The sequence below is a fragment of the Schistocerca serialis genome, chromosome 4, assembly GCF_023864345.2.
Source record: "Schistocerca serialis cubense isolate TAMUIC-IGC-003099 chromosome 4, iqSchSeri2.2, whole genome shotgun sequence".
NCBI lineage: Eukaryota > Metazoa > Arthropoda > Insecta > Orthoptera > Acrididae > Schistocerca > Schistocerca serialis.
In genome coordinates this window covers 512250732-512264892 of record NC_064641.1, presented here as the reverse complement: position 1 = coordinate 512264892, position 14161 = coordinate 512250732, and the positions used below count along the sequence as shown (strand labels likewise).

The following is a 14161-nucleotide window of genomic DNA, read 5'->3' as shown; positions in this document are numbered from 1 at the left end:
TGCAAGTACCTAATCTCCAAGTTCAAATTTTCGTAATAATAAATGAAAAGCACCAGTTTGCTTTTGTTCTACAATATTATTTTTATTGCTAACCGGTTTTCGGCTTACAAGGCCATCTTCAGACATTTACTGAGTATTATCACCAAAGAAGTTAAATGTTAGCAGACAACATTGGAAGAGATGTAACACATCTAGAGTGAAGTAGAAACATACAGTGAGTAACATCTTTGCAATGAAATAGTAAAAACTGAACAGTATATAAATAACAATGGAGTCGACTGGAAAACCTTTAGCACAAAATAGGAATAGCATGCCTACATAACAGTTTCTATTAATAAACAAAACTAATAAAATAAGATAAAATTAGTACTAGACAAGGCTGCATCAAGAGGTATGAAACATGGAGAGTGATACCCAACCAATTAAAAAAGAAGAGACAGTTGTCAATGTAAATGCAGAATACACGAGGAATTTAAGCAATATCAATAAGATAAACAGAAATTAGTAAATGCAGGAAAATTGAGGTGTTTGAGGGAACCTACAGTTTGAGAGTGTGATGGTACTGCATTTTAACATTAACATTATGATCAAAGCAGTGGCTGTATACCAGTTTACATTAAATAAATGAGCAAAGTAAAATATGAACATTACTTGATGAGACCACTACAAGGGGAGTTAAACATGGACAGTAATACAAGTACAAGTTAAAAGCAAACCCTTAACTATTGAAACTACAGCATATGTGGAATACAAAGACAACTGCAACAAATAAAACAACTTAATGACTACAGGAAAATGGGAATGTGTAGGAAGAGAGAGTGTGGGAAGTAATGAACAACAAAGATGATTATATGAAGTTTAGGAGAGGGGAAGTGTCAAGTTGTGTCTGGTCATTTAGGATGAGATCTGGACTGTGAGCAAGATGTTTCTTAATTTCCAGGGCTTCCAGCAGGTTGAGTTTATGGCCTTTGTTTGCCAAGTGAAGTACATGGGACACTGGCTGGTAGTTGTGACTCTCACTCAGTACATGCTCAGCAAATGCAGAGTCTGAATTCTGCAACCTCCAGCTGCGTTCATGTTCAGCCAGCCTAGTTGATATGTCTCTGCCTGACTGACCAATGTAAAATTTGTTACAATCAGAACAGGTGATTTTGTATACCCCACTGTTGGCTAATAACTGGATCTTGTCTTTGCTATTAAAAACACACTGGGCTGTAGTGTTCCTGACATAGTACGAAACACTATACTTGCAGGATTTCAGTGCTTTGGCTACAGTCTGTGATACCTGACCTAGAAATGGTAGAGTACACCATTTCTTGCTGACAGTGGGTGGGGAAGCAGGTGGGGCATAGAGGAGGGGTATAATTTTCCGTTTTTGTTTTCTGTGCAAGATGTGGGCAATAAGAACTGGATTGTAGCCATTGGCTGAGGCAATAAATTTTATTGTATCTAACTCTGCTTTAAAATCATCTTTGGACATGGGGATAGATATGAGACGGTGTACCATTGAGTGGAAAGCTGTATGTTTGTGAGCTATGGGGTGTTGTGAGCAAGAAGGTATTACTGTGTCTGTAGTTGTTGTTTTTCTGTAAATTTTGAAACAATGTGTGTGTGTACTGATGTCAGTGGTGAGATCTAAGAAGTTTATGGATTTGTTGCCAATTTCCATAGTGAACTGGATATTTTTATGTTGACTGTTTAGGTTTTTCAAGAATGTGTTGATGAAATTCAATTACTACTTCCTCTATCAGAATTTTCAGAGATGAATGCAAAACCTTGCAACAATGGCTTTGCAGTGTATGAGACAAGGTCAGTTTATAAGTTAGGATTTGTTTTGCAGACTTTACCCATGAATCCTTTCACTTGTCCTGTCATAGATGCAGCTCATTCTGTACAAACACGAACACAATCCTCCCACATTAATTCTTTATAGACCAAATATTCATTAGTCACACAAAATATTTCTTCAAGAGTTGCTAGTTCAAGTAGTTCTGTGCAAAAAAAATAAGTCACTTACAGTTACAACCCCATCAAATTACCTTATGTGGGAAAGAAATTGTGCTAACCACCAGTATCAGTGGACTTGCTCTGAAGTGATTATTTTCTCCTTCAAAATGTCGTTGTCGTCACTGGACATGTCACTAACCAGATGGCTGATTGTGTCAGTAGAGAGAGGAATTTTTAAATTCCAGTAGCAGCTTCTGAATCAAGGTCTATTTTTACCATTTTTTACATCATGGGCATTAAAAACATTTCTGCTGTTGTGGATGGTTTTTTTGGCCTTTGTGATAAGTTCGGCTACCTTATAGCTAGCTTCCTGTATTTTTTGCGAAAAATGTATCAATATAGTCATGAGCTTCACTTGTATTATTTATTTATTTTGATCCAGCAACCAATGAAAACAATTCACGTCTTCACTTAACAGAGGAATGTTTTGTTGACAAATGACACGTCAGTTTTTCTGAGAACCATAACAGCATTACTGAGTTTTCCACCACATACAACACACTCGGGTATTGGGCGTGTTTCGTCACCATACCAAAAAAAAAAAAAAAAAAAAAAAAGTAAGATCAATAGTTATCACTATATTGCCTTTCAACTACGCTCTTTCATTCCCCCCCCCCAGGCTCGATGGTTTCACCACTTGCACTTAAGGATGGTCCACTCCATATAATGAACTTATCTACATCAAGGAAAAAGAAAAAGTTTAATAACACTGTAATGGAAAATACAGGTGTTGCAATCTAAATATTTGCTCTACTGCAGAATACAGCTGTGTTAAATCTGGACTTGAAATACTCAAACAACAGAAAGTTCAGGATGAAATTACAACAGTATTGTTGAACAAAAATACTTTATTGTTATCTGACAATGTGTTGGCCCTTTGGTGGTGAATGAAAAGAGCATCAAGTTTAAGAAGTGGCTACAAACTGGAACAAACATCAGAACAAGGCAATAAAAATAATAAGAGAGGGACATTTTTTGCTAATTTCCAAATTTTAGGGAAAAGTACGAGGGTTGAATGAAAAGTAATGCCTCCACCTTCGTTAATTGGGTTTTGGTGGGAATATTTTAATAAATCCAATGCAGAAATAATCCTTAGAATGTGGTCTTTAATTAACAATATTCACTTTTCCATATAATCACCAGCCAATTGGATATATTTCTGCCAATGATGAACAAGTTTTCTGAAGAGGTCACGAAAGAAGTCAACACACTGTTCCCACAACCACAGTCTCACAGTTCCCTCAACCTCTTCATCAGAAGCATAATGATGTCCCCAGAGATCGTCTTTCATTATTGGGAACAGATGTGTGTGTGTGTGTGTGTGTGTGTGTGTGTGTGTGTGTGTGTGGTTTGAGGTTTTCGGGCTTGGGAACAGATGGAAGTCAGGCAGTGCTAAGTCTGGACTGTATGGAGGGTGCCGTACAGTGGTGAGATTCAGTCTCTGAAGTTCTGCTTTGGTGGCATGTGAAGTATGTGGTTTGGCATTGTCATGCTGCAGGAAAACATTTCCCTTTTCCTTTCGGACCCTTGTTATCCGTTGTTTCAGAGTTCACAGCACTGTGATGTAACACTCTAAATTTATTGGTGTTCTACGATCAAGGAAATTAACATGGATAACACCATCTGCATCCCAGGACACTGTGGCCATAATTTTTCCATAGACTAACGTTTCATCTCCGGGTTGTAATTGTGTACCCACATTTCGTCTCCTGTCACAATTGAATGGAGAAAGGTATCACCTTCATTCTCGTAACGCGAAAGGAGTTCCTGGCAAATTTGAAGTCTGTCGGCTTTCATTTCAGGAATCAGCATCCGGGGTACCCATTGTGCACAGATCTTCTGATAGCCAAGGAAAGCAATAATGTGACCCACATGTTCTTGTAAAATGGCGATTGTGCTTGCAGTTTCTCTATGAGTGATATGACAATCTTAAATCAGTCTGTCAACATTTTGCTTGTGAAATTTGGTGGTTGCTGTCACAGGACATCCAACTCATTGTTTGCCATGCAGGTCAGATGTTCCCACCTCAACATCTTTAAACTTACTTGCCCAATGACACACAGTACTCACATCAATACTATCACCATAAACTGGTTTCATTCTCTGATGAATCTCCTTTGGGGTGACACCTTCTGCTGTCAAGAATTCAATGACTGCACCTTCCTTTAATCACATTAACCGATTGACCAATTGTCTGTGCAGGGTTCCATACTTTACACCATAACAACACAACCATTCAATGCTAAGGCTTCCCGCCAACTTGAGCTGTAGAGAAGAGGCTATGGAACAAGCCAGTACCTGCCGCATACCAGTGCTGCCAGTTGTTGAAGGGTTATGAAGGTGGTAGCTTTACTTTTCAGTCAAGCCTCGTACATACAGCCAGTTGTACACAAAATATGTGATACTCCAATCCTAGTTGCATAGCCAGTGCAGTGGTACGGGCAAGAATACAAATAATGCAAGATAAGCAAAGTTGTTGTTGTTGTTGTGGTCTTCAGTCCTGGGACTGGTTTGATGCAGCTCTCCATGCTACTCTATCCTGTGCAAGCTTTTTCATCTCCCAGTACCTACTGCAACCTACATCCTTCTGAATCTGCTTAGTGTACTCATCTCTTGGTCTCCCTCTACGATTTTTACCCTCCACGCTGCCCTCCAATACTAAATTGGTGATCCCTTGATGCCTCAGAACATGTCCTACCAACCGATCCCTTCTTCTGGTCAAGTTGTGCCACAAACTTCTCTCCTCCCCAATCCTATTCAATACCTCCTCATTAGTTATGTGATCTACCCATCTAATCTTCAGCATTCTTCTGTAGCACCACATTTTGAAAGCTTCTATTCTCTTCTTGTCCAAACTATTTATCGTCCATGTTTCACTTCCATACATGGCTACACTCCATACGAATACTTTCAGAAATGACTTCCTGACACTTAAATCAATACTGGATGTTAACAAATTTCTCTTCTTCAGAAACGCTTTCCTTGCCACTGCCAGCCTACATTTTATATCCTCTCTACTTCGACCATCATCAGTTATTTTGCTCCCCAAATAGCAAAACTCCTTTACTACTTTAAGTGCCTCATTTCCTAATCTAATTCCCTCAGCATCACCCGACTTAATTAGACTACATTCCATTATCCTTGTTTTGCTTTTGTTGATGTTCATCTTATATCCTCCTTTCAAGACACTGTCCATTCCATTCAACTGCTCTTCCAAGTCCTTTGCTGTCTCTGACAGAATTACAATGTCATCGGCGAACCTCAAAGTTTTTATTTCTTCTCCAAGAATTTTAATGCCTACCCCGAATTTTTCTTTTGTTTCCTTTACTGCTTGCTCAATATACAGATTGAACAACATCGGGGAGAGGCTACAACCCTGTCTTACTCCCTTCCCAACCACTGCTTCCCTTTCATGTCCCTCGACTCTTATAACTGCCATCTGGTTTCTATACAAATTGTACATAGCCTTTCGCTCCCTGTATTTTACCCCTGCCACCTTTAGAATTTGAAAGAGAGTATTCCAGTCAACATTGTCAAAAGCTTTCTCTAAGTCTACAAATGCTAGAAACGTAGGTTTGCCTTTCCTTAATCTTTCTTCTAAGATATGTCGTAAGGTCAGTATTGCCTCACGTGTTCCAGTGTTTCTATGGAATCCAAACTGATCTTCCCCGAGGTTGGCTTCTACTAGTTTTTCCATTCGTCTGTAAAGAATTCGTGTTAGTATTTTGCAGCTGTGACTTATTAAGCTGATAGTTCGGTAATTTTCACATCTGTCAACACCTGCTTTCTTTGTGATTGGAATTATTATATTCTTCTTGAAGTCTGAGGGTATTTCGCCTGTTTCATACATCTTGCTCACTAGATGGTAGAGTTTTGTCAGGACTGGCTCTCCCACGGCCGTCAGTAGTTTCAATGGAATATTGTCTACTGCGGGGGCCTTGTTTCGACTTAGGTCTTTCAGTGCTCTGTCAAACTCTTCACGCAGTATCGTATCTCCCATTTCATCTTCATCTACATCCTCTTCCATTTCCATAATATTGTCCTCAAGTACATCGCCCTTGTATAGACCCTCTATATACACCTTCCACCTTTCTGCTTTCCCTTCTTTGCTTAGAACTGGGTTTCCATCTGAGCTCTTGATATTCATACAAGTCGTTCTCTTATCTCCAAAGGTCTCTTTAATTTTCCTGTAGGCAGTATCTATCTTACCCCTAGTGAGATAGGCCTCTACATCCTTACATTTGTCCTCTAGCCATCCCTGCTTAGCCATTTTGCACTTCCTGTCGATCTCATTTTTGAGACGTTTGTATTCCTTTTTGCCTGTTTCACTTACTGCATTTTTATATTTTCTCCTTTCATCAATTAAATTCAATATTTCTTCTGTTACCCAAGGATTTCTACTAGCCCTCGTCTTTTTACCTACTTGATCCTCTGCTGCCTTCACTACTTCATCCCTCAAAGCTACCCATTCTTCTTCTACTGTATTTATTTCCCCCATTCCCTTTATTTGCTCCCTTATGCTCTCCCTGAATCTCTGTACAACCTCCGGTTCTTTTAGTTTATCCAGGTCCCATCTCCTTAAATTCCCACCTTTTTGCAGTTTCTTCAGTTTTAATCTACAGGTCATAACCAATAGATTGTGGTCAGAGTCCACATCTGCCCCTGGAAATGTCTTACAATTTAAAACCTGGTTCCTAAATCTCTGTCTTACCATTATATAATCTATCTGATACCTTTTAGTATCTCCAGGGTTCTTCCATGTATACAACCTTCTTTCATTATTCTTAAACCAAGTGTTAGTTATGATTATGTTGTGCTCTGTGCAAAATTCTACCAGGCGGCTTCCTCTTTCATTTCTGTCCCCCAATCCATATTCACCTACTATGTTTCCTTCTCTCCCTTTTCCTACACTCGAATTCCAGTCGCCCATGACTATTAAATTTTCGTCTCCCTTCACAATCTGAATAATTTCTTTTATTTCATCATACATTTCTTCAATTTCTTCGTCATCTGCAGAGCTAGTTGGCATATAAACTTGTACTACTGTAGTAGGTGTGGGCTTCGTGTCTATCTTGGCCACAATAATGCGTTCACTATGCTGTTTGTAGTAGCTTACCCGCATTCCTATTTTCCTATTCATTATTAAACCTACTCCTGCATTACCCCTATTTGATTTTGTGTTTATAACCCTGTAGTCACCTGACCAGAAGTCTTGTTCCTCCTGCCACCGAACTTCACTAATTCCCACTATATCTAACTTCAACCTATCCATTTCCCTTTTTAAATTTTCTAACCTACCTGCCCGATTAAGGGATCTGACATTCCACGCTCCGATCCGTAGAACGCCAGTTTTCTTTCTCCTGATAACGACATCCTCTTGAGTAGTCCCCGCCCGGAGATCCGAATGGGGGACTATTTTACCTCCGGAATATTTTACCCAAGAGGACGCCATCATCATTTACTCATACAGTAAAGCTGGACATCTCTGCTATTTCCAGAATTACAGATTGTATCTCCCAACACCTTCTGCCATGTAAAGCAAAGTATAAGCATAAGCAAAGTATAACAACAATATTGAGTAAATCAATTACATTTAATTTCTATGAAAATATAACAGTTATGAGCATAAATTAAATAGTTAAAGAATAAATGAGCACTGTATTATTTAAAATTGAAGGAATTGCATTTATTTTCCTTTAAACCATAATGCGGAAAGCTGTGTTAAAGAACAAAATAAAGCCCACTGATGATGGCGAGCGATCATGAGACTTGGGTGGGAAGAACAAACTAAAGTGTTTGCATTCAAGCATCCCCACAAATCCCATATTGTTAAATGAACATTTTCAATGTGAACAAATAGTAGAGAAAGTTAGTAATGAAGGAGGCCCAAGAAAATGGAAGAAGAAGAAAATGGCCCAGCAGTCTTTTGAGACAACCAGCACTGATTAACACTGCACCAGCACAAGAGAAAATCAGGCCGAGACAAAAATGGCAGTGTGAAATCTCATTCAGACAGAAAGTTATTACAAGTCCCACAACACAGTAATTATCTCTTTATTTACATCGGATAACACACATCGTCGGCGTCTCAAGGTGTAAGTATCAGCATGTCATGTAATTCCCACATTGGTCTACTTAAAGAGCAATAAACAGCTGAAATGAGAAAGAAATATGGACATCTCTGCTATTTCCAGAATTACAGATTGTATCTCCCAACACCTTCTGCCATGTAAAGCATGGGCCATGTGGTTTCATACTCAACCACTTTGATTAAACTAGAGCCCTGCAGAGTTTGTAGGTTACTTTCCCATACCACAAAAATTTGAGTTGAAGGAGCTCTATTGGTTTCTGACAGCACTTTTTTTTTAAACAAGAAAAGGTATGATTTCTTTCATTTGTTCTAGAGTCATCGGTCACTTTCTGTTGCATCACAGCTCATTGTACAAATCTCTTGTAATCGACGGTTCTGGGCACACTGGTAACTGTGAATCGATCACCCACAATAAAACATGTAATTGCTGTGGAATGTTCTGTCACTTCCAAGATAGCTTTAACATCTTTATCAAGCTGTGACAAACCCAAAACTCTCCATGGTAGCATTTGGCAAATCTTTCTCACCATGCTGTAAGAAGGGGGAGGAGAGGGGGTATCCATGTGGCAACTTGTTGAGTGAATTTTATATGTCTTGTTTGCACCATCTCCTGTAACAGCTTCTTCTCGTGTTTTATCAGTGACTGTGGTGTTGGTTTCATCATCAGCAGTATGAAAGCAGAGAGAGCAAATCAAGAAGAAATGTAGGCTGGCATATGTTCAAACAAAATATTGTTGACTCTGTAGTGATAGTTTTGGTATTAAGCCCCATACTGTGAACCTAATTAGTGTAACTTTTTTTAATTATAAAATGATTGCACTTAAGTGTGGCATTTTATACATATCAACAGAATTATCTGTTAGAATTAGATAACATACATACACACACTCACGCAAATGCAACTCGCACACTTACATGACCACAGTGGTGTCGTGTGTGAGTTGTGTTTGTGTAAGTGCGTATGTGTACGTTGTCTAATTCTGATGAAAGCCTGTTTGGCCAAAAGCTTTGTTTGATAGTCTTTTTGTGGTGTGTATGTGCAACTCAGTAGCTCCACTATATGGTGAGTAACGACTATGCTTTTCATAATATTGTCACTGTTCCATCCTGGATTTTCCACTGTTAAATTATTTGTTAGCAGCTTTTGTTGCTGTTGTGTAACACCCTCATTCTTCACACTGAACAAAAACCACACATGTGAAGAATGTTCATCTCTAAAAGAATCCCTGCACAATCTTGAGCAATGTTTTCTGATATGTGCAAAGCTTTGTTTTCTTTTGGGTCTTTGTTTTTCCCTCTGGCTCATCTATGGTACATGATTGCTGCAGCACGGAGAACAATAAGCTCTAGATTGGGTCTCATAGACCTCATGTATTGTCTAGGGAGATGCTACCTGTATCCCGAGGTGCCATGGTCTCCTTCTATGGATTATAACTTATTTAGTTGTCTTACATGTGATTTCTGATTGATAATTACAATTTATTTCTACTGTAATTGTAGTAGGGAAGTTCTGGTAGAATGTAGCTACTTTAGGAGTAAAGGAGACTCTCACTGAAATGGAAAAGTGTGCATCCAGCCAGCACTATGTAAGGTCATAAGTGACAAGTGTCTGTCTGTGTGTGTGTGTGTGTGTGTGTGTGTGTGTGTGTGTGTGTGTGTGTGTGTGTGTGTGTGTGTGTTTAACTGAGCTATGCGATTAGCAATTTAATTAAACCTTGAGCCATTTTATGTGCTCACTGTCTTATGATTGACATGTGAATCATCTTGAAGTCAAATTGTCATGACCAACCCATACAGTCAGTCACTACAACCACTTGCCAACAACTGCCAACCAACCCATACTGCCTGTGGCACTAAAAATGGGACAAAATACATTCATTGCTGTGCCCAGAGATGTAATTCTACTTATTCTCACAACTTACCAATGCTATTGCCTGTTAAGCTTGTTTGCACATACCAATATTTTGATGAGCTGTGAGAACAGTAACCTTATAAGATCTATCACAGAAGTGCAATCATAAACAAAAAAAAAAAAATAGCATAGACCATCCTTTCCTACTAGTTCATATGTAACTGTTTGATGTTTCAGGAAGTCCTTACATTTATCCAACAGGAAAAATTAATTCCAAATGTTATGACCTTTGGGGTTTTAGCAATTGGATGTGAAAATGAAGTGGATGCCAAGGTACTTATGGAGGACATGGAGTCAGCAGGATACAGGTAGCCATTTCATTGAACTTAGTGTTCGAAATAGTTCTACAAATAGAATGTCTATTATTCCTGTTTTAGAGTACTCAATACTTCTGCAGTTTTATGGACAACTTCAGTGTAAGTACTTTGGAAACTTTTTAAGGATGAATGCTGAGATAATGGGCGCCATGTTACACAATGCATGTGTTAGACTCAACTTCAGTTACATAAATACTGTGTTGGAGATAATGAAAAAGAAAGACATCAGTCCAAACCTCAAATTCCTTGAAAAACTGGAGCTGTTTAACATCAGATGTGTAAAATTATTGAAAAACAAGGTAGGTGGAAAGTTACATTTTTAATTATTGCTTTGTCTGAAGTGCTTTGCCAGTGTTCGCCAGTAATTTAATAAAATGAAAATCATTTGTCCATTTGTTACTTCGGGTTAGGTGGGGAGTAAATTTCATTATATTGATTACATTTATAGGATGTTGTTTCGGTTGCTTGGACCTGATGCAACATCAGTCCGTCGTCTAAATTTTTTACATTCCAGAACTACTTGCTTCATATCCTGATCTGATTGTATTCCCACGTGGTTTTGTTCAAATAAAATAGTGACTCATTTCAGTAAAATACTACCTTCTTTTGTTAACTAACAGTAACAAAAATGTTTACAGTATAGGACTAATAAATAATAAACTTTGTGTTGTAGGAAATCATAAATATTGATGTATGGTGGTCTTTTGCAGACAAAATTGGCACTTGTTGAAAATAGAGCTGAGTTCGAAAACAACTTAAAAAATTTCATGAAGTATTACAATACTTGGAAGAAAAATGTAGAACCTGAAGCAGAACAGCATCCTTGGAGGCAGTACAGGAAAAACGCTGTGTAACACAGAACATCCACATGATAATTCTATTACCTATCATCAATGTTAATTGTATTTTCATATAAAATAAGTTCAGTATAATCATAGAAGTATTGCTGTCCAGCTGTCCTGTTGAAATAATTAACCATCTGAATATGTACTCTAATGTTAACCACTATTTTTAAAACCATCAGAGTATCACATACAAAAGAGCAGAAATTTGATAGGAGACAAAGGCACAACCATGAGCCTTTATCGACAATACTGTAATCCTTGCTAAATTCATGTGATGACATCTAGTTAGACATTTGTAACAGTCTTTGGTGACAATCCATGGCTTTTTCTGGGATTAAGCAATAAAAAGAACTCTTAAAAACAAATGCCAGTGCTCAGAAATGAATGTCCCCCTTGCCCCCAAGCAGATCAGGAGACGGGATAAAGGAAGAGCAATGAGGTGTATCAGAGTTACTGGTTATGGCATTTCAGTGTGACAACAAAGCTTCATTTGAAATGTGTGTAAGTTCACATTATTGTATCAAAATGGCAGATATGTGTAAATTATTCAAAAACCTTGCTGAATTTCCCTTCAGCAAAGAGTGTTTAATAGGTAGAAACTTAAAAGTAGGCCACTACTGCTGTTGGCCAGTGTTGCGGGGGAGACAGGAGTGCTACAGGCTAAAGTTTTCTATTGTGCTAAGCAATGTCCATGATGTTGCTCCTTGATATACAGGGTGTCCACAATGAGACTCCAACATTTGAACTCGTGAAATCTGAGAGGAAACACAATTTATTGACGAACAAATACAGAGAAATCATACAGCAGCTCATCAAGTTTTCGTACACAGGTGGACAGTTCAGTACACTTGAACATGGGCGCCACGGGTAGCGCGAAGAACATCAAGTCTATAATCGATTTCGTGCCATGTGTTGCGGAGCATCTGTTCTGTAACAGAGTTGATGACAATTCTCATGTGCTGTTTCAAGTCTTGCACATCCTTTACTTGTGTAGCGTATACCCGGTCTTCCACATAACCCCACACGAAAAAAAATCGAGAGGGGTTATGTCGGGTGAACGTGGCGGCCAAGGAATTGGACCTCCACGGCCAATCGTTCGTTGCGGGAATGTGTAGTTTAAAAATTTTCGGACATCAAGGCTCCAATGGGTTGGGCACCGTCCTGTTGAAACATCACATTTGGCTGCAGGTCTGTTATCTGTGGCATGGCAAATTGTTCCAACATGTCCAGGTAGATGGCTCCGTCCACAGTCGGTTCCTGAAAGAAAAACGGCCCAACAATGCGATTTATCATCAAACCACACCACACATTAACTTTTGGACTGTCGCGCATGTGTTCTTTAGGTGCATGTGGATTTTCGGACCCCCAGATGCGCACATTGTGACAATTGACAGCCCCTGACACGTGAAAGGTTGCCTCGTCAGTAAACATGATAAAAATTTCTCGTCCGCGGCAATGCAACCTAACATGACACATGCAAATTCTTCTCGCTTTGGTCGATCATCAGGCTTGATTTCTTGCGCAACCTGCACTTTATATGAGTATAAACGTAATCGCTGATGAACCACTTTGTGCACTGTTGAACATTTCATACGAAGTTCTCGTGCTGCCTGTCGCACTGACTTCTGTGGACTTTGTTCAAATGACCGCCACACTTGTTCCACATTATGTTCACTGATCCCAGGCTTACCACCGCTGTGCCCTTTCGCAACACTTCCAGTAGCCAAAAACTGATCACACAGCTTTTTTATAGTCTTGTTGTAAACTTGACGAAAGTTACTTTGCACTTGGGTTGCCGATTTGTCTCTACATACCAGCAGACCACTTATGCACGCTCCTTCATATCCTCCATTTTGCTAAAACAATTGATTGCAGCTCCACTATGGCCACTTGGCGTATCAAATCTGCACACCACAAACGTGTTGAGTTGCTCTGTCTGCCCCTTCAGGATTTACAGGTCCACCATCTGAAATGAGAAAGATATAGGATATTAAAATGTTGGAGTCTCATTGTGGACACCCTGTATTTAATATACTAATTAAATAGCTTTATGTTTTGGTTCTGGTACAGTTTGAAACAAATACTGTGGTAAAGTCTGAAACAAATACTGTGCTAGTTATTCACACTGAAAGTGCTATATAGTAACAGGATAAAAAACAGAATGAGACTGCAAGGTATACATGCTGTGATGTGTGGCAGTCTGATCGTCTGGAACTTGCTATAAAATTGCCATGTTACATTACATGAAGTCAAAGCGTAAAAATCATTGCCTACGTACACATGCCTTGATAACCTACGTACACATGCCTTGATAAAAATCCAGTCAATAAAATACACATTGCAGTAGGTAAAATGCACACAAATAGTTAAAATCCTTGTATCATCCATGCAAGCTGGCGGCAAACATTTCTGACAATCTCGCCATACGGCACCACGCTGCCAGGGGAGCAGCAGTCCAGTCATTATCTTTTGCAGTGGCCTGCCATTTTTTTTTTATTTATTTATTTATTTATTTATTTATTTATTTTTTTTACCTTCCAGCGAGCTGTTAATGTTCTTACATTAAGTCAGTTTTCATTAAGTTTGCTGTTCTCAAAGTATACAATTACTTAGTGAATGTAAGTACCTCTGCCATCTTGTTCAATGCTCCAATCACATATGAAGCCATTTGAGTGTAATCTGGGAATTTAAAAAGACCTAACAAAATTAATTAGGGCTGGAGGATAACTGTTTGGATACTCAAAAGAAGTATCTGCTTCTACCTTTGATAAAATGGACACTGATAAATTTCATCTGTTGATGTGATGCTTCAGGTGATGATGGCCTGCGGCTTATCTGCAACATTGAAGCAGCCAGTGACTTCTGAACTCTTAGAAAAAATAATAAAAGAATCAGAAGGAGCTGGACTATGCAATGCAGCTGTTGGGTGCAATGTGGGGGCCAAAAATTTGTTAAGTGTGGAAGCAGCTTAAGCTATCCACAAATGAAA

At 38.9% G+C, this 14161-nt stretch overlaps 1 protein-coding gene across 1 annotated transcript in view; it reads left to right on the top strand.

Moving 5' to 3' along the window:
* LOC126475233 (pentatricopeptide repeat-containing protein 1, mitochondrial) overlaps positions 1-11537 on the top strand; it is an 80472-nt gene extending 68935 nt beyond the window's left edge. Inside the window, exons 9-11 of the mRNA XM_050102910.1 lie at positions 10188-10318; positions 10452-10626; positions 11038-11537. Of these exons, the coding sequence (XP_049958867.1) occupies positions 10188-10318; positions 10452-10626; positions 11038-11181 (450 nt within the window). The 3' untranslated portion in view covers positions 11182-11537. The remainder of the gene's footprint in view (positions 1-10187; positions 10319-10451; positions 10627-11037) is intronic.
* Positions 11538-14161: the final 2624 nt, after the last annotated feature.